Here is a 21,408-nt window from a genome sequence, read left to right as displayed (position 1 = left end):
TTCTCTAGCAGTATATCCTGAGTGGCATTTCCCCCATATTAGTGCTAGCTGTTATTTCTTCTGTAAATCATTACCAATTTGAAAGGCAGAGGTGTCTTTTGGTTAAATGCATTTCTTTGATTAGTATTAAGGCTGAACTCTTTTTTTCCCTTATTGCTCTTTTCTGTTGAGGTTCATCATTTTTTCTTACAGGTTTGTAAAACAAAGCTCTTTATGTATTGAGGATACCAAACCTTTGTCATATGTTGCTTTTAATTTTTGTAATCAATTTGTCTTTTAACTTTTTTGTGTCTAGTAGAAGTTTTTATGGATTCAAATGTCAATTTTTTCTTCATTACTTTTACCCTACTTACCCCATAAGTATTATTCACCTGTATTTTCTTCTAATACTCCTATAGTTTTCTTTTTGACATATTTTTTAATTTATTTTTATTGTTGAAAGTATTACAGATGTCCCATTTTTCCCCATTGACCCCCTCTACCCTGCACCCATCCCCCCAGGCCTTCAACACACTATTGTCTGTGTCCATGAGTTAGGCATTTATGCATATAAGTTCTTTGGTTAATCTCTTCCCACCCAACTAGCCACCCCTACCTTCCCTCAAAGATTTGACAGCACTTTTGAATTTTTTAACATTTAAGTGTTTAATCCATCTGGAATCTATTTTGATGTAGAGATCTAGCTTAATTTTGCCCTGAAATAATTAATCGGTTGCCCTGATTAATTATCAATGGAGTTGGAATTTAGAATGTTTTTCCCATAGAAAGTGTTGTAAATGAAGTTTGATAAGGTTTGAATAAGATCATTTGTAATGCATTTAACTATTAAAATAAATTCAAGAGCTCACCTGGAAAGGTAATTATCATTTATTATATCATTTCCATTGAAAAATGTTTTTATAGTTTAAAATAAACGATTTACATGTTAACTTTGAAGCACAGCCCTGTTGCCAATTGGCAACTGCTTACTTATATAGTTGTTCTGTACTTCATTAGAACCCTTTAGGGGTAAAAATATTTCTATGTGATTTTGTTTTGTCTGCCTTCATTTAACTTTAACTGATGTAAGATCTGCTTTGGTAACTTTCTACTTGCTGTGCTTTTCACAGAATGGACAGCAAATTATGGATGAACCTATGGGAGAGGAAGAGATTAATCCACAAACTGTAAGTAAAATATTATATAATAAGGGATATGGATAAATCAAGTACCATAAATTTTAATTGTTCATACTTTTAAACTGAGCAAAATAATGGATTTATAGTATTAGAAAATTGTTGATGCTTTCACATGAATTTTACCAAAATTCATTCTTGAATATGCCAGTGACATTTAGAAACTGATAAAACTGATTTTAAAAGAATGAAAAAAAAATTGCTCTCATATTCAAAGTTTTCATTAGTACCTTAAAGCTTATTTTTTAAATTAAATCATAGATTTATTGGAGAATAGTAAATATATTGTCTCTCCATGCAAGATAACCATTGTTAGCAGCTCAGTTATTATTTTCTTTTTGTTCTGTACATAAGACAATTATTGCTGATATTTATAAAATACATATATTCTGCAACTCATTTTCATTTACTAGTAATATCTCAAACATCTTTTATGACAAAAATGTAGATCTACATATTTTAAATGGTTGCATAACACTGTTTTATGCATGTCCTATACTTAATGTAATTTCCCCTATTTATTTTTGGGAACTTGTGTTTCAATAAGATATCTATAATAATAAAAGCATAATATGCTAATTATATCAGACATCCTTCCAGACGAAGCCGGGGCTTCGAAGGAAGCCTGGGTCTCGGGTGCCTGCCAGCGGCCTGAGGGAAGCCCGGGCCCCGGGTGCCAGAGGGAAAGCCGGTGCCGGCAGCCAGGGGAAGGAAGGCCTACTCTTACACGAATTTCGTGCATCAGGCCTCTAGTCTATATATAAAAGGCTAATATACTAAGTGTCTGTCTGGGTAATGATGTCATGTAGCAACACCCAGCTTCCTCTCCCTAGTGACTAAGCCTCCTTGGAGTTGAGTTTCTTCAGCCCAGGAACATGACTTGCTTTATAGCCAGGTGGGAACATTTTACACTGTAACCAAATGTCTGTGAAGCGTTTTCCCATGCCTCATCTCATTTGATCCTCACAGAAGTCCTAGAGTAGGTGGATAGGAGACTCGGTGAAATCCTATTTTCTTTTCATTAGCCAGAAAACGGAGATTTAGAAAGCTTAGAAACTTGACTCAATGAAAAGAAGTAAGAAATGGTGGACCTTGAAAATGACTTCAGGTTTTCTCACTGTGCAGAATATAGTCAAACACTGCCACAGTTAAATATTTTACCCTTTGTTCTTCCTGCATGATCTACAATAATAATCTGCTTCGTGTTGATATTTACTGCTGTGTTGCTGACAGTCACCTGAAAGAAGTTGGGGTGCTTCACTGGGCTGGAAAAAGTTTAGCTAAATCAGAAAGCAGGTCTAATTAGGCAAGTTCATTCTATATCTATAAAAGGCTAAATTGACTTGCACATGCATGATACATATAAAGCTCTCACTGGCACCAGTCGCATGTGTGTGTTTTGGTCTGTCATTGTCGATTGTGAATTTGGTTGACACTTCTATTATAGAGAAAGGGTGAATAGTGATATTAAAATATTTTTTCTAATTAATTTCCTATCAATGTGCACAAATTCATGCACCAGGCCACTAGTAGTCTTTGAAAAGAATGAGCTGGAACAAAGGGTATGAACTTTTAAATCTCAGTAGACACTGCTAAATTGCCCATCAAACAAAAACTTAATTTCATATTGAATAGGGTATGGTCAAGCAGGATATTCAACATTGCATATTATCAGAAGTTATTTTTAATTTGGGCCACTCTGAATAAATAATACTTTCTCATTCAATTTGCATCTCATTTGATTATTAGTGAAGTTGAGTATCCACACATTATTGGCTTTTGTATTTTTGTCTTGGTCCTATTTTCTTTGGGGTTACTTGTCTCCTTATGATCTGTATTATTTCTGTATATATTCTGGATATTAACTCCATGTTTATAACATATCTTACAAATATTTTCTCCCTCTTTTTTAAGATTGATTATGCTGTCTGTTATTGCATATGTACAGAAGTTTTCATTTTTGAGGAATCAGATCTGGCTACTGGGTTTCATGTTTTGGTTAGAAAATCCTTTCTTGCACCAAGGTTATAAACATATTCTCTTACATTTTCATCTATCACTTTTATGGTTTTATTTTTTGCATTTAGCTCTGTGATCTACTTGGAATTTTAGTACCTACTGTGATGTAGAAATCTAACCTTCCTTTTTAAATAAATAGCCTGTTGTCCTAATCTCTACTTATTGAATACATAAAACACATTCACCTGGCTGGTGTGGCTAAGTGGTTGAGTGTTGACCTATGAACCAGGAGGTCATGGTTCTATTCCTGGTCAGGGCATATGCCCGGGTTGTGGGCTTGATTCCCAGTGGGGGGAGTGCATGTGGCCACCAGTCGATGATTCTCTCTCATCATTGATGATTCTCTCTTTCCCTCTCCCTTCTTCTCTCTGAAATAAAAACATACTTTAAAAAAATTCATTCCCACTCATTTAAGATCCTTCTTTTATCATATATAAAATTGCCATATACCCAATTGTATCAGTTTCCTAAGGCTGCCCTAATAAAATACCACAAGCTGAGGGGTGTAAAACACATCACTCCAACCTCTACCTCCATTGTCACATGGCATTCTCCCTGTGTGTCTCTGTATCCAAATTTTACTCTTCTTATAAAGACACCAGTCTATTGGTTTAGGGCTCATCCTACTCCAGTTTAACCACATCTTAATAGTATTATGTCTGCAAAGACCCTATTTTCAAATAAGATCACATTCACAGCTACATGGGATTAGAACTTGAACATAACTTTTTTAACAGTTTTTTAAATTTTATTTTTCTTTTTTTAAATATATTTTTATTTATTTCAGAGAGGAAGGAGAGAGAGAGAGAGAAACATCAGTGATGAGAGAGAAACATTGATTGGCTGCCTCATGCACGCCCCACACTGGGAATTGAGCCTGCAATCTGGGTATTTGCCCTGACCAGGAATCCAACCTTGACTTCCTAGTTCATAGGTCAGTGCTCAACTAGTGAGTCATGTTGGCTAGGCTTCTTTTTCAGTTATATTTGACATACTATATTATATTAGTTTCAGGTATTCAGCATAGTGATTAGACATTTATATACCCCTTACAAAGTGATAACCCCAATAAGTCTAGTACCCATGTGGCACCATGTAAAGTATAGCATGAGGAATATTGAACATACCTTTTGGAGGACACAATTCAACCTACAACATCTCTGGAGATTTTGACTTCACATACAGTTTCAGTTACTCTACTTTTATTGGTTTTTTTTTAATATGGCAAGGCAAGCCTTCCACCTTCTTGCTTTTCAAAATTGTAATCTTATACATCTTCTGGATGAATTTTACAGTCAATTTATCAATTACTCCTGAAAAAATTTAGTGGGATTTTTATCAAAATTACATTTAATTTACAGATTAACTTGATGAAAATTATTTTAATAATATTGAGTTTTCACATCCAAGGACATTCATTTATTTTTATATTCTTTTATAACCTTAGTCAAAATTTTATGATTTCTTGCATATAGTTTTGCCTATTTCTTATTAAGATAACTAGCGTTCCCGTTGCAGGAAGAATCCTGCAATAGGGTTTTCTGCTGCACTCTACCCCGCCCCGCCTGCTCTCCTCCCTTCTCCCCCACCCCGCCTTCTCCGCCAGCCTGCCTGCTTTTCTCCCTTCTCCCCCGGCCCCGCCTGCGCTCCTCCCTTCTCCCCCACCCCGCCTTCTCCACCAGCCCGCCTGCTTTTCTCCCTTCTCCCCCAGCCCCGCCTCCGCTCCTCCCTTCTCCTCCCCCCAGCTTGCTTGCTTGCTTCTCTGCAGCTTTGCTCCCTTCTGCAGCTCTTGGCTTCTTTCTACACTGTCTTGATATGCAAATTAACCGCCATCTTGGTTGTGGTAATTTGAATACTCGTCCTGATTGGTTGGTGGGCGTGGCTTGACTGGTGGGCATGGCTTGGGCATAGCGAAGGTACGGTCAATTTGCATATTTTTCTATTATTAGGTAGGGTTCTGGGTATTTTGTAGGTTTTGTTATATTGTAAGAGGGATGTCTTCTCTGCTATGTCTTTAAATAAAGTCCAAACACTGCAGTGTGACCTACCAGGTCCTGCATAATGAGGCCTTGCATACTTCTTTATATCCTCACCTGACACACACATCTACCCTCTACTGAAAGTCTAATTACTCAAATGTATCAGGTTCTCTTTTGCTCCCAGGCCTTCAGAGGTGATATTCCCTCTCCCAGAATTTTTTTCCCTTACCACCCCCTTCCAGTTAATTCCTGATCATCCTTCAGATCCACATTTAGATATCTCTTCAACTGAGACATCTTCCTGATACAACTATCACTTCCATTTTCACCTTGAGTTCAGTGTTTTTCCTTTGTGCTGCCACTGCAGTCCATGCATGTCCTAAATAGCAACACCACTAGATTTTATTGCTTATTTGTTTATATTCCCTACTAAACTGTGAACTGCATGAGGCAGTGACCATGTCTGATATATTCCTTGTTTTATATCCAGCACCCCAATAAGTGCTTGTTAATTAAATGAATGCATGAATTATGCTTTGGCTAGCACAGGACCTGGACATGGGGTCTAGTGCCCACGGCTGCCTTCAGATTTGGTCACATTTCTGTAACTCCCAAAGCATTTGAGGCATTTTACTTCATTAGTCCATAGTATACATTTATTGGCATTTAAGCAAACATAAAAACAACCAGTAGGTGTTAATATTGATTTTTCTACCACCAGCTCCCTTTTTTTCTTTATGTAACAACTAGAGGCCCAGTGCATGACATTCGTACACTGTGAGGGGTGGTCCCTCAGCCCGGCCTGTGTCCTCTTGGGGAGCAGGCCTAAGACAGCAGTCGGACATCCCCTGAGGGGTCCTTAGCGCTGCCACAGAGGTGTGAGAGGCTTGTGCTCCCCAGCCATGAGCCTGGCTTCTGGCTGAACAGCGCTCCCCCTGTGGGAGTGCACTGACCACCAGGGGGCAGATCCTGCATTGAGCATCTGCCCCCTGATGGTCAGTGCATGTCATAGTGACCGGTCGTTCTGCTGTTCAGTCTATTTGCATATTAGCCTTTTATTATATAAGATTCTTTTGGAAGGCAAACCTTCAAATTTTTTATTCTCTTTAGCTAGCCTAAAATCAAAGCAGTTTTCCTTTGCAATATTATATGGCTCATTCTTTCCCTCAAAGTACTCACAGCATTAGTAACATTTTCCTGTGCAAAAAACTGCATTCTAGAGATAAGGTGAAACGGTATAGAACTAAAATATTACCAGAAGTGTGGGTGAACTGCTGGTAATATCTTAGTTGAGCAGATCATTCCAGATTATAGGAATTAGGTTTAAGTATAACATAAAAGCCTAATATTTAATATTTCTTTAATGGCATTAAATCCAAAAGATTGTCAAAATATGTTAGCTTTATACTTTTAAATTATATTTGCCTTTAATGTACAATTTAAATTTTTTTATTTTTTCAGTTACTGATAATTTAAATAGTGAAAATTGAGATGTCATATTAGTTATCTATTTGATGCATAACAAATTACCCCAAATTTAATAGCTTGAAACAACATACACTTATTATCTCACAGTTTCTGTGGGCCAGGAATCTGTGTACAGCTTAACTGGGTTCTTTGGGTCAGAGTCTCACAGACTGCAGTCAATCAGTTGGCCAGGGCTAGAATCTCATCTGAAACTTAATGTGGAGAAGGATCTACTTCCAAGCTGACATGTTTGTTGGCCCAGATTCCTGGCCTATAGAAACTATGAGGTAATAATTGTATGTGTGGAATTTGTCAACTGGTAGGCTTTCTAGTAGGTTGAACGGCTCCTTTTCCATGGGCTAGAATGCGTAGTGTAATGATTAGCCAGTTTTGACCACGACAAGATCATAGGATGGATAGAGAATAACAAGAGAGAAGAAACCTGTGTCTTTAATGGCCTAATAATCTGGCAACACCTCTTCACTCTAACCTATCCTGTTACCTATGGAGTGCTCCATTAGAGGAAAATAGGCACTTACCCTGTTTGAATCATTGCATTTGGAGGTCTTTTTCTTACAGCAGCTTAGTCTGTAACTACAGCTAATCGTTCATTAACCACGTAGTTAATGAATGTCTATTGGGTACCCAGAACTCTATTAGGTTGCTGGAGACACAAAAGCATATAAGGGAAACTTTTAGTTTTAAAATGGAAAGATAAAGCTGCTTTAGTCCTCTTCTCCACTGAGAAATTATCACCCAAACAACAAGAATAAAAACAGAAATGTGGTCTTTGAAATTAAAAGACTTTCATAATTGAATCAAGATATGTAATTATGAAAAGAAGATAAAAGAGTCCTAACAAGAGGAAGTTATAGGACCTAAATACTTTTAGAGGAGTATATCATAAGGAAGCAAGCCTTATTCAGGGACCCAAAGCTCCAGATGAGCTTAAGAATGATGTTACCAGGTACTATGGAAAGTGAAGATATAGCACGCAGCTGAAAACAGAGATTGGTTGAATGTCTATATAAAGAGCTTATACTCTCTCCTCTCCCCGGAAAAGACAAAAGGTATTTCATAGGGAAAAAGTGAACCAGAGAGACTCCAGACTTGGGAAACCCCAAGCATAGTAAGAAGTGGGGTGAGCCACTGGGCTGGAAATAGGGAGATCAAGTAAAAGTCTACTAAGCTGCCCCTCATGTTATCCCTTGAACATGTCCCCTGGTTTCTGTTTGCAGTGGAGCCATTCTGTTTTGGCTGCATTCTCCCCTTCTTTGCACCTCCTGTCTTTCTCTCTTCCCTTTATTCTTTGCCCTGCAATCTAACTCCTTCCCATATCCTAGATCCACTTCTCTTCTATCTTTGTAATTTTAATTCTGTTTTCCTTCTGGCTTCCTAAAGGCGTGATCCTTTCTTGTCTTTAAGAACCTGAAATAAAAAATTTTATTTCCTCCATATATCTTATAAAATATAAGAATATTTGTCATTCAATTGGTTTATATTAGAATATAATGGATAGTCATCACCTTTCCCCATCTCCCTCCCCCAGGAATGTTTGCATATTAATCCATATTTATGTCTAATTAGTTGAATTTCTCAAGCTCTAGCCATGTCTTGTTCTTTCCCTGCTGGAGAGTTGGTTATTTTCATCTTTTATTTTGGTGGGGCTGTGAAGAGAGACTATCTGGCAGAAGGTAGAGTGCTGTATAGCACCTCAAGCCAAGATACCTTCCTGGACTCCAGAATTTTTCATCCTTTACTAGCTGGCCAGAGGACTCCATGCTCTGCATGATCCATGCTGAAGAAATAGGGAGTCTTGACTGTTTAGGTCTCCATAGTCATCTAAGAATCATTAAAGCAGTTTCTTGCTTAGTGAGAAATAATTCTCTTAATGGTTCTTATAGTACCAGGTGAAGACTCTTCTGGGGCTTGAGAGTTAAAGGAGATAAATAAATAGTTAGCACAAAGTAAGAACCCAGCGAGTGTTACTTTTCCTGCCCTCTTCCTTCCAGCTGCTGAGCCTGCTCTCTCAGACTATCACCCAGGATAAAGTAGATCCCTTAGTAACTAGGGTGGTATCTAGTGATTTTTGTGGCTGACAGTAGGCCTGGCTTCAGACAAAATTGTGAAATGATTGGACTTTCTCTTAATTTGGTCCTTTGACCCTTCTCTTACCCTTATCATTCTTTCTAATGACCATGCATATATTAATTGTTCATAACATCAACTTTGTAAATATTATATTACTGTAGTCCTAAACACTATACATATCAACTAAGTCTTTGTAGCTCTTATATTAAGTCACATGCATGATTGTCAAGGGTTGGAGAAAGCTTGTTAAAAGTAGTAGTGATAAAAATGGTTCAAAAAGGTAAAGTGAAGATAGATATTAAAGAATACTTTAAATGCCAGATTAAGGAGCAGCACCCCTCTGAAGGACACAGGCAGGAATACATCAGCAGTGCCCTGTTCAAGTCCTCTGAAGTCATGATGGGTCTTTAGCAGCAGTTTCTCCCAACTTCCATACATGCCATTACTCCAGCTACTGTTTATACAATACAGTTACCCTAAGGCTGCAGTGATGTATATGATGGCCTTCACAAGATCCAGGGAATTTCACCAGTTCCCAGTTGTCCACTGGTTTCCTCCATGTCCTTGAAGGTTCCCTCAAGCTGCCTTAAAACTTTCATTTGAAGATCCAAAATAATACTCATAACCATGAGTCCAATATGTACTTGCATACCTCTTGCAGTCATCATGACTCAAACACAAAATAAACTACAGAAAGCAAGCCCTAGCAGAGTTGACAATTGACAGTAAAGAACCCCCTCAAAATAGGAAGTACAATAGTGCACTCATTGGCAGGGGACATTTGTGGGGTTGTACATTAATGGCACTTATTGAATAATTATGTACAGCAGTGATTTTCAACCTTTTTCATCTTATGGCACACATAGACTAATTCCTATAATTCTGCAGCATGCCACAAAATATATTTTTGCTCATCTGACAAAAAAGGTACAATTTTGATTCATTCACACTGGACTGCTATTATTATGTTGGCGGTTGTCATTTTTTTATTTGACAATCTAAGGGAAAAGAGGTCAGTACCCCTGACTAAATAGTCAGGTATTGTATGTGTTAAAAATTCTTGCAGCATACAAGTGTACCTCTTGCAGCACACCAGTTAAAAATCACTAGTATAAAGTAGTGTCTGTTGTTCTAATTCTCATTGGCTGAGAGTATATTTTAGCACTTAGAGCATGGGAAAAAATATGCTCTAGTTGAATTAAGTATATGCCACTAAGGAAAATATTTCTGATATAAGTAGCATTATAATTAGCACTGTATAGTAGCATTAAATGGAGTATGTGTATAATAGGTAGAATTTCCAAGCGTGCAAGGTTTCCTTTTGCTACATATTTGGCTATCTTTCAGGGCTATTATTTCACTTCCTAGTGTCCCTTTCCTTCATACCTAGGAGCTTTTTAAAAAATCCCCCCTTTTTTTATCATGGCTTGCCTAACTCATATGGTACTTCTGATCCAAAATTGCTTCTCTTCTGCTCTAGTCTATTTATCACAATGCCCCCCCCTTTTTTTCAGTTCGAGTGATCTAATCCATATTGGAAAGGGAGCAAACTTATTTGATTAAGTTTTGTGCCAGTATGAATGTTTTATTGAGTCAACCTGAAATACTGGCATATTGAAAGTTATAACCTCTTTACCTAAACGAGTCTTCTCATTTAAACCATTTTATACAGACATGTCTTAGTAAAAAGAACACCAGGCTAAACAGAAAAAAAAAAGTCTGGATAGGGAAATGAGAAATGCCATCTAGGATGTATTGCTGCTTCCTGCAAGATTTCACCTGGGATGTTGGTGCTGTTGCCCCCTTATCCTCTCTTTATGCTCATAGCGAGATTTCCCTTGAGACAGGGCCTTAGAAGCAACCTCTCTCAGTGGTGTCAGAAGCCACTGCCAGTTTATTCAACTTGATGATCACAAAATGTTTTTCCCATCTCTGATTTAAAACCTTAGAACCTTATCATTTTTTAACATTATCTACTGATGGCTGTGTGCTAGAGTATTTGTCCTGTACTTAAATGTATATCCTTTAGTGTCTGAAAAATTGAATGATCCATACAAAAAAAATGTATCCTAAGGAATTCGTTAATAACATGTTAGTTTTAAGTTTTTATCATAGGGTTTAGTTTTTCTCCAGAAGGGCTCAGCTGTCATGGAGCCATGAAGATGGTTGATAATTGGGTTTGACAAATGTATGGTGTAGAACAATGTTCAGAAATTTGGCTGTGGACCCTCTACTGACCTGTCTTGCTTCAGGGTCTTATCAAAAAATTTGGTAGCTGCTGATTTCTGACCTAATTCAGCCACTGGCCATACATATATACACACTCTTTTCCCAGACAAAAGTATGTGGTTATACTACCACCAACGTCACAGTCATTCCCACTTCCAAACTGTGTGAACTTGGGTAGCAGGCTCCTTAACTTCTCTCTAAGCCTCAGTTTCTTCATCTGTAGTGTGGATAATAGTACTTACCTCATTGTAGTGAGAATTAACTGAAATAATTTCATGTAAAGCATGGTGCTTAGGACATAGTAGTATCTTAAATGATATTGTTAGAATTATACTTGAAAGAATATATTAATAAAAGAGAATTCAAATAAAGGAACTAAGGATTCAGTGAAAGTAGCTAGAGAAAGAACTACAAAGCAAACCTATAAAAAGCAAGAGGAAGGAATTCAATATAAATTCCAAAATCAGTGAATTAAAAAGGAAAAAAACACACACACAAATGCACAGCATTAGGAAAGCAAAACAGGATATAACCACAGATAGGAAGGAGATTAAAACATCACAACCACCCTAGCCGGTTTGGCTCAGTGGATAGAGCGTTGGCCTTCGGACTGAAGGGTCCCAGGTTCGATTCCGATCAAGGGCATGTACCTTGGTTGCGGGCACATCCCCAGTAGGGGGTATGCAGGAGGCAGCTGATCGATGTTTCTCTCTCATCGATCTTTCTGACTCTCTATCCCTCTCCCTTTCTCTCTGTAAAAAAAATTAATAAAAAAATTTTTTTTAAAAATCACAACAACTAAAATATTTACAGATGAAATAATATAATGTTAGGGATTTGCTTCAAAAGAATTAAGTATGGGAGTGGGGGGAAGTATGAAGCAGGTTTGGACATAAGTTTTTCTTTGTTAAAAGCTAAGTGCTGGGTACAAAAGAGTTTGTTTTACCATTCTGTCTATTTTTAGATATGCTTGAAATTTTCCTTAACTTTAATTTAAAATAGAATACTAAGTATGACTCTATAGGAAAATCTAAATGATATTATTTAGAAAGAGAGAGAAAAACTGAGGATACCAACAGCATGAGAGAAATTCAAGTTATTAAAGAATGAGCGCTCTCTCCACAACTACAGAGCCAGGCCTCAATGTTTTGGTAGGAGAAATCTTTCAAACTTTCAAGAAATAGATTATTCCTGTTGTCTTTAAATTGTCTCAAAGCATAGGGAAAATTTTATTTGCCTTCTAGTTTGTTTTATAAAGTTAGCATAGGTCTAAAAATGAAAGTTGACACAGAAAAGAAAACTGCTAATATATGAATATAGATATAAAAATTACAAATCAAATACAGACCTATATTAAAACAATCAATTTTCCCAGAAATACAAATGTATTAGGACATCTATAGATCTGCTATTAAATCAGTAGATCAAAAGAGAAACACTGACCATATTAATAGATAATAAAAGACATTTTGTAAAAATTGCATATTCATTCCTCTTTTAGTAAAAAGGAAATAGTCTGACTTTAAGATGATAAAACATGTCTAAAATCAAATATTGACAGCATATTTTAATAAGTTAGCCAGTATATTCCCAAGGTAGTATGAGACTATGAGAAATTTGGGCTTTGTTCTGTGATGCAAGGCCACTGCAGAATTCGAGTTAGGAGCACGACCTGGTCTGATTTCTGTTTTAAGATGATTCTGGCTGCTCTGAAGAGAAGGGATTGCACAGGGAAATTGGAAAGCAGGAAGACCAGTTAGATGGCACTAGATGATGAGGATTTGTACTGAGAGTAGCAGAGGAACTAGAAATAGATTTGAGGTTAATTTCAAAGAAAAAATAAGTAAAATTTGTTGATGGATCAAATATGAAAGGAAGGAAATTAGATAAAGGAAAGAGTCAAAAAGAACTTCAGGTTTTTTAGATTGGTAATGTTGCCATTGCCTAAAATTGGGAAGATTAGCTTCTCATTACACTTGAAATAAAATCCTAATCCAAACTTTTTGATAATCTATAAGGCCTTAATATGGTCCCATCCTACCTCCCCGTCTCCTCTCTTTCTGTGGTGTTCACATTCTAGTCACTGAGGTCTTTTGCATCTACAGCTTTTTCTGTTTGAGGGCTCTAGACCAAACTTTGTCAGGAAACTTTGTCTAGAAACTAGACAGTAAATATTTTACTGGCTTTGTAGGCCATATGGTCTCTGTAGCAACTATTCAAGTCAGCGGTAGGGCAAAAACAGCAGGAGCTCATGTGTAAACAGAGATGGGCATGACCAAGTTTGGTCTCTTCCTGGCTAGGCCTGGCTGTCAGTTTGCCCCCACCTGAGATCTTGGTGTGATTCCCTCATTTTTTAGGTTCTTCCTGCAGGACGACTTGGCAAATAAGTTAGGATAAAAAAAAATCTTAATGCTGCAAACTCTGCTTGTTAGAAATGCAACTTCACTTTTAGAAATTATTTCTAAATGTTTGTCAATGTGCACAAAGGATGAGGATATCCCAGTGGTATAGAAGATCAAATACCCAACCACAGGGGATTTGTATAGTAGAATCCTCTGCAGTCATGAATAATGCATTGAAGGTTATTTAATAATAGAGAACAGGGATCAGCAAAGTAAACCTAAAACCTGTCACCTGTTTTTATAAATGAAGTTTTATTGGAACACAGCCTCACCCATTCTTTTTACCACTGCAGTGGCAGAGTTGACAGAGACCATATGGCCTGCAAAGCTGAAAACATTTACTGTCTGGCCCTTTACAGAAAAAGAAGTGATAATATATGTAGTATGGTCTAAATGTGTGCATGTGTGTATACAGAAAAAGACAGGGGAAAATGCACCAAAATAGTGATTTTTATTTTCTTGGTTTTTTTCCCCTTTTGTGTATCTTTATTTTTTAAGTTTTTATAATGGACATGCATAATTTTTGTAATAAAAGTTACTCTTTAAATAATAAGGTAGAGGAAACCAGTAAGATTTACAAAGGTAGAAAAAACTAGCTGAAATTTTTATTATAATAAGTTAAATGTAAAAGAAAGTTGAGTTAGAGGCAGGAACAGAATGAATAATAATATCTAGTTTCATGCACACAACCCTACAGGTAATGTCCATTTCAGACTTCAGCATATGATACTTATTCAGGCAGCCATTATTTGAGTTTCTACTACGTGCTATTTGCTATGGGGATACAAAGTAAGTATGATGCCTGTTCTGAAGATTTATCTGGTAGGGGCAATAGGATGTGCTTAAATAGTAATAAATGCCTTAAGCAATGTACCAAAGGGCTTTAAGAGCTTTCATTCTTGTTAGGTGATAGTTAACACCCAAATAAAGCAGTTGCTCAGTCTTGAGTTGTAACAGGATTGTAAGGGATTCCAATCATGTGAGCTAATCTTTTAACTTTGTTTATGGTGCCTTTTGTTCTTTGGGGTTTTTTTTAACCTTTATTGTTGAGAGTATTATAAATGTCCTCCTTTTTCCCCCCCATTCCCCCCTCCACCTGGTTCCTGCCCTACCCCTGGTTCACCACCCTATTGTCTGTGTCCGTGGGTAATGCATATATGCATATAAGTTGTTTAATTAATCTCTTCCCAGCCTCCCTCCCCATTTCCCTCTGAGATTCCTCAGTCTGTTTCATGTTTCCTTGCCTCTGGTTCTATTTTACTCATCAGTTTATTTTGTTCATTAGATTCATTATTCATTTATTTTGATTTTTAGATTCAATTGTTGATAGATAAGAATTTATTGCCATTTCATTGTTCATATGTTTTATCTTTTATTTCTTCTTCTTCTTAAAGAAGACCCTTTAATATTTCATGTAATACTGGTTTAGTGGTGATGAACTCCTTTAGTTTTTCCTTGTCAGGGAAGCTCTTTATCTGATCTTCAATTCTAAATTATAGCTTTGCTGGGTAGAGTAATCTTAGTTGTAGGTCTTTGCTTTTCATATGGTGCCTTTTGATGTAGAGAAGTTTTTTTTTTAGCTTTATAATCAAATCTATATCAATATTTTTCTTTATGGTTTCTGTATTTTCCAAATAGGTAGCCAAATGTCCGAACTTTATCCTCAGATATAGTGTCATATTTATTCTTTTTTGTCACTGTTTATCTTTCATATATATCACCTTTATTTTTTAGAGTTGTTTTAAGTTCACAGTAAAATTGGCCCTCTTTCAGTGGTTAAAAACAATGAAAAGTAGAAGTCTCTGTTCTCCTTATAATGTCTATAAATGTCTACTCACACCCAATCTTCTTGGTGAATATACAGCACTTAATTTATTTTTTCCATCACATTTATCCCCTCTGTGCCCTCTTCCACCTCCACTCCTGTCCCCCCAAATCACTGCACTATTGTCCATGTCCATGAGTTCTTTTTTTTGCTCAATCCCTCCACCCCAAAAACCGCCCCCACCACCACCAGAGCTGTCTGCCTGCTCTCTATCTATGAGTCTCTCTCTATTTAATATGCCACATTTTTGTATTTTGGTTATCTCTGTAGATTGCCCTTTCATTATGCAATAACAGAAACTTCCTTCTTTTTCAGTAACAAGTTGTAGCTCTATTAATTTATGTCAGTGGATGAGTACCATCATTTACTGTCCTGTTTGTTACTTTTGTTTTCCTATAATTTGGTGAGTGACTTGACAAAATATAATGTTTAACTTCACATGATCATTTAACCAAAGAGTTACTATTTTTGAAAATAAGGCAATGAACCCTGGCCCATATGGCTCAATTGGTTGGAGCATCATCCTGAACCTCAAAAGGTCACGGGTTTGATCCCGATCAGGGCACATCCCTAGGTCTCGTGTTTGGTCCCAGTTGGGACACATATGAGAGACAACCGATGTATCTCTCTCTCCATCTCCCTCTTCCTCTATCTAAAATCAATAAACATTAAAAAAAAAATAAGGCAGTGAGTGAAATATATTTTTTCTAAAGTATTATATAGCAGCACCATGCTATTTTAATTAAGGTGTCATTTCAATTCAGGGAGACTTATTTCAGATTTTGGTATCTGAAATATTGCTTCATTTTAAAAAGCACAATGCACAACGAAATATAACTAGTTAACCTGAGCATCAGTAGTCATTAAAGTCAATTTAGATTAATCCTTTAAATTCCAAAAAGGTTATTTGGTTGCTTCTGTTCTTAAGTATTACTTGAATAAAGTTGATGACTAATCCATACAGAGGCACTTCTATTTTGTTTTGTACATCTTAATCTGTTGTACAATAACCATGATGTTTACTTCTTCTTGACATTTCTAGCCTTACTGCCCTTTTGCAGCATTGTAAGGAGCCTTAAGTAATTCCTTTTGGAAAATGGTAGGGTTTGTGTTCTGATGGAAAACTTTCTAAGAAATTCAGGTATGCATTTTTAATCAAGAGAGTGTACAATTTCTCAGGCAGAATTCAAAGTTTTATTTTTAGATATTTATTTGGGTCCCAGTTGATTCTAATGTATTTAGTTACATAGGATAATTTTTTTTTTACTTGAGCAAAATGTTTTATTCTTCATCTTACATTAGGTCATTTATAGAACATTTAGAAAGTTTGATATAGCAGGAACACTTATAGAACATTGCCATAAAAATTTGATACAGAAGGAAGGGAGCCCCTGGCCTTACCTGTGGTACCTGTAGCACTAAGCTCCCATTGTAATATAGCTCCATCATCAAACATGTGTCTATCTCGCTCTAGTTTCTTCATCCAGAGAGCCAGCTCATTGTTCTTGGGTTTTTTAGAAGCCCTTCAGGTTTTGAAAATTTAGTGATTTTATTAAATTTGTATTGGCAATGTAGATTAATGTTTGAGGGTTTTGTTGGTTACACATAGATTAAATATTTGATCAGTACTACATTTTCTCAAAGCTCTCCATGCTTCTGTCCTTTGGTTTTGTTTAAATGCTGCTATCTTTATACTGTTCTGAATATTGGCATACTTTAAAAAATATTTTCCAAAGCAAAAATACCTTAGATGAACTTCTAAAAGCTATTAGAGGATGCAGTAAAACATTGTCTGGTAGCTTCACCCCTCCTTTTCCAGGTTGGCTTCTTTAGTAAGTGTTCTGTTTGCTCAGTAATAACCTAAGGAGTTGGACTTTTTAATTTCGTTTTTATCAACTAGGAATGTGAGTTTTAGTTATGGGCCTTAAAATATTTAACCTGGTTGATAATTGATGTTCATAACCAATGTAAATTTAAATGTAATTTACTTGCACTTAAGACAGGAAGAATTTGTCCTTATATTACAATCAAAACTTTTTTTTGCATGTGGTCATTTTCTTCCCATAGTTATGAAACTCTTCCTCAATGACAGGGAACACCCAAGACCTGTCTATATATAACCTTAAAATAGTCTTGAGACTATCCTTTGGATTGTGTGTATGAACATTACAAAGGGTTAAATTTCACATATACATCAAAGACATTATTTTAGTACTGCTGACTAGTTTCAGTTGCTTTTAGAGTCATATACTTAAGAAATACTGGCATTTCTCAGGATTCAGAAATAAAATAATGTTCATGTCACTGGCTGTGAAAAGTCACTGGATTGCTGGGAACCAGGAGTAAAAAACTTTTCAACAGGATTTTGCTATCAGCAAATCTGTTTTGGTTTCCTGTTCGGGCCTCTCTACCTATCAGCTCTTAGTGCCCTTGCCATTTGTTTCTCCTTTCTTTTACCACAGGAAAATTGTCAGGCCTCTTTTTCTGGCATTTCAGGACCCGCCTGACAGGAAATTTTCTAATTGCCGGAACAGCTAGTAGGAGAAAACTTTGCAGGGGCTTGGCCTTCCCTTTCTAACTTAAGTTTATGGTCAGAAATTCTTGTATCACCATCATGGTTTCATAGCCATGTTTAAATTTTTGTCTTTTCGTGTTCGCTCTATACAGGTAAGCTTTATTCAACTTCACTAAAGACTAAAATGTTTTAATTGGTGCTAAGTATAATTATACTAATGAAGCAATTACTTTATATGTTCTTTTTAAGAAGCTTTTCAAAATTCAAAACCAGTTTTTATAGAACTTTTAAAGGGTTATATTTCTGTTTATTAAAAGTAAGCCATTTGTGAGTTTTATACATTTCAGATCTGTGTTTTGTAAACTTATTTTTACATTGGCCTTTTAGAGTTGGAGTAACTTCTAATGTTTGTAATTTGGTATAGTAAAACAGATGACTATAACTCTCAATATTAAATCAGGCATGAACAAAATTACGAACTTACTAAGATTTAAGAGATTACTATAATATAAGCAATATTTTTGGGGTAGGAGAATATATTAAACAGTCAAGAACTTAAAATCAGATTTTTGTTGAAATTGGTTCCTTTAAAATTTGAGGTTATTTTTTATCAACTATGTTGAAGTAACTTGAAGCAAGTAATTTTATCTAACTTAGAATAGACACTGTTTTCAAAGCATTACTTTGTTAAAAGATGCTTAGTGAGTGGTAATTTGCACTATATTTAATCTAAAATCCTGCCAGATATTTTGCTGTGAGAATTGTGCTATCCTGCTGCTCTGTAAAGAGAATTAATTAAATTTGTTGATTGGGATTCTCGATTGGGAGAAAACTGTGCTTTTTGTGGCAGTGATTAAGAATGTTACTCTGGAAAACCAGCAATGCTGTTTTCTCAAACATGGAAACAAGAAGCTGGCTTGGAAGAATCTTTTAAGACTTTGGCTAAATGAAAAATGCTGAGAGTATTTATCATCCATTACAAGTCAAGTAAATTGGATTTGGTCAAATTATAATCTAGAATAAATTAAAATGTGGTTTATCACCATGGCTTGGATAACCAGCTTAATTATGTGTTACAGCCAAATAATGTTTATGTATCTTGATCATCTAGAAAATTAGCATATCTTTTTAAAATGAAATACTACATTATGATACTATAGGTATTTGTATAGAGAGTGGTACTTTAATTTTGAATTACTTTTAAGAGGTAAATAAAGTGTACATTTTTCATTTGTAAGGTCTTTATGTTAAGCCAAAAAATGGTTACATATCCATGGTTAGAAAATATTTATTGGCTTTTACCAAGGACTGTTTAAATATTTTACTTCAAATTTCAACAATATTTTCTGACATTCAAAACAATTTAGAAAATACAAATGCCTTAAGAACACACTTCCTGACTCAAGGGAGGGGAGGAAAAAGGAAATTCTGTATACAAGGCAGGGCATAATGCCAAATGTTGAATCATTCTTTAAAATCAATTAATATCACCCACTTTGTTTTCTTAATATTAGCATGTTCCACCATTAGATTTTCTATAACTCAAATAGCATTGATTTGTTTCTTTTCTGTAATATTTTTTACATTTTAAGAACAAAATTGTTTTTTTTCTCTCTCAACATGAAAAAAAATTTAAGTTAATTGTTTTTCCATTAAAGGGTGGACCTTAAAGATCATTTAAGAGGGAACTTAGAGACCTTTTATTGGTCCTAGGAAACAAACAAGGTGGCTTTCTGTGTGACTAGAAGAACACCGAAAGATTTGCCTGTCCATGAATTTTCTTCTGCCATTTTTCTGTGATGTCTAAAATGACATTCTTCACAGAATTCCTAAAATTATGTATTTTTAACTGAATTGACTATCTGTCAGGGGCTATGTCTCAGCAGGTATCTATCCAGTAATAAATCTTTGAAACCCTAGGTAAATTTCTAAAGGGCAGATACTCTTCTTTATTTTAGTATTTCTAACAGCTAGCATAGTACCTGGACCATAATCTGAATTGCCTTCTAAAAGGAATGGGCCTAAGATAATGTCATAGATCAGAAACATTTTTATTGGGACCAGGCAATCAAAAAGAAGCAAAAGTATGAGAGCCACTTGAGTCTTAATCCCCTCAGACCTGTTCTTCTCATCCTCTCCTTCATGTGCTCTCTGTTCCAGAGACACTTACCTCCATGTGTATTCCCACACTGGCCCTTGCACCGTCTTGTCCCTTTGCCTGAAATGTTCTTTCCCCAGGTGGTTGACTCCCTCACCCCCTTCAAGTCTTTGCTCCAATAGTACCTGTTCAATAAAGCCTGCTCTGGTGCCTTTATTTAAAATTACAACCCCTCCTTACCATCCTTGCACTTCTGGTTCCTGTTATCCAACATAATATATTTTTTCTATCGTATGTATCATGTTCTAACATGAATAATGATAATTTATGATGATGATATTTCTCCCACAAATGGCAGAGATTTTAGGTTGTTGTTTTTTTTTTTTTCATTTATTGTATCGCTCAGGCACCTAGAAGAATGTCTGGCATGTATTAGGTACTCAATAAATAAATGTTTAAATGGGTGGATTCTAATACATAGCTTGAGGGTATTGAACACAGTCTCGGAGTGGCAAATGTTGAAAGTGATGGGAGTATAGACAAGTGATACATATTTATGATATAAACCAGCTGCTAGCCTCACAATATTGCCTACAGTTAGACTTTTACTTATCAAATAAACACACTTTTTAAATATAAAAGTATGTGATTTATTATAATTTTTAAGTACATAAAATAACTTTTTATGGTAATGAATGGGCAGGTATACATGTATCATTTATTTGAATTTTTTAATTTATTGGGGTGACATTGGTCAACATGTATCACTTAAAATATAGTTGTGCTAGAGAATGTAAAAATATATGAGCCTTATAGGGTAATTATAATGGATATAACTTAATATCCTTGCTCAATTTCATTGACAAGATTCTTTTTCCATAAAAGTATAGTGGTTTCACTGAGTACTTACAGGCAAAAACACAATTTTACAAACTGTCAGACTGTAGTTCTGTATTTTCATGTGACAGGTTTATGTCAGTAACAGGTAATTTAGTAAGATAAGTTTGTCATATGCAAATGTCAGTCTGCCCTTGGGTTATCAATGCCTTTAGAAATTGGATATTTCTGCATCCATGTCCTTGGATTACAGGTATGAGCTAGTGGAACATCACATTGTTGCTTTTCTGCCTGTTGTGCAAGATTGCCCAAGCATTAGTAATATGTCCTATTTGAACCTCAGGTTCATTTCTAAAATACTTATGGTTCCATAACTTGGAAAATCAGTGACATTAAGCACAATCTGGTCATCAAGATACCAACCAAGGATATTTTGCCTATTATGCTACTTTTACTTCACATATACATAAAAGTAGATAGAATATAGTTTGCTGATGTGCTTAGTAAAAATTGAACTTGGAAGGAACAGAAAATGTATTGAGGATAAAACAGTGACACGTTTTTTTGGAACTTGAGCCATAGGCATTGATCTTTTTTCTCCACTCCCAAGAACATTTTTTGTGCTCTCTGAGCCCCCATTTAGAAAAGGATTTTTAAGATTCCAGTTTGTATCCACAAAGAGATTTGGAATGATTGCATTCACTTGCGGGGGGCGGGGGGGTCGGTGGTAGGAAGTGGAGGAAGGTGCTATTTAAAAAAAAAAAAAGAAAC

At 35.9% G+C, this 21,408-nt stretch overlaps 1 protein-coding gene across 6 annotated transcripts in view; it reads left to right on the top strand.

The window, feature by feature from the left end:
- Positions 1–21,408, top strand: part of RPS6KA3 (ribosomal protein S6 kinase A3) — a 116,080-nt gene that overhangs the window by 29,590 nt on the left and 65,082 nt on the right. For 5 of the 6 annotated variants that reach the window (XM_054720683.1, XM_054720696.1, XM_008154563.3 and 2 more), the window contains one exon: positions 1,110–1,166. The exons of the other annotated variant lie outside the window; for it this stretch is intronic. In XM_054720683.1, coding sequence (XP_054576658.1) covers positions 1,110–1,166 — 57 coding nt within the window. The remainder of the gene's footprint in view (positions 1–1,109; positions 1,167–21,408) is intronic. 6 annotated transcript variants of the gene reach the window in all.

This window comes from Eptesicus fuscus, chromosome 1, assembly GCF_027574615.1.
Source record: "Eptesicus fuscus isolate TK198812 chromosome 1, DD_ASM_mEF_20220401, whole genome shotgun sequence".
Lineage (NCBI taxonomy): Eukaryota > Metazoa > Chordata > Mammalia > Chiroptera > Vespertilionidae > Eptesicus > Eptesicus fuscus.
Note: the sequence above shows the minus strand (reverse complement) of the source record. Positions and strands in the feature narration are given on the sequence as shown.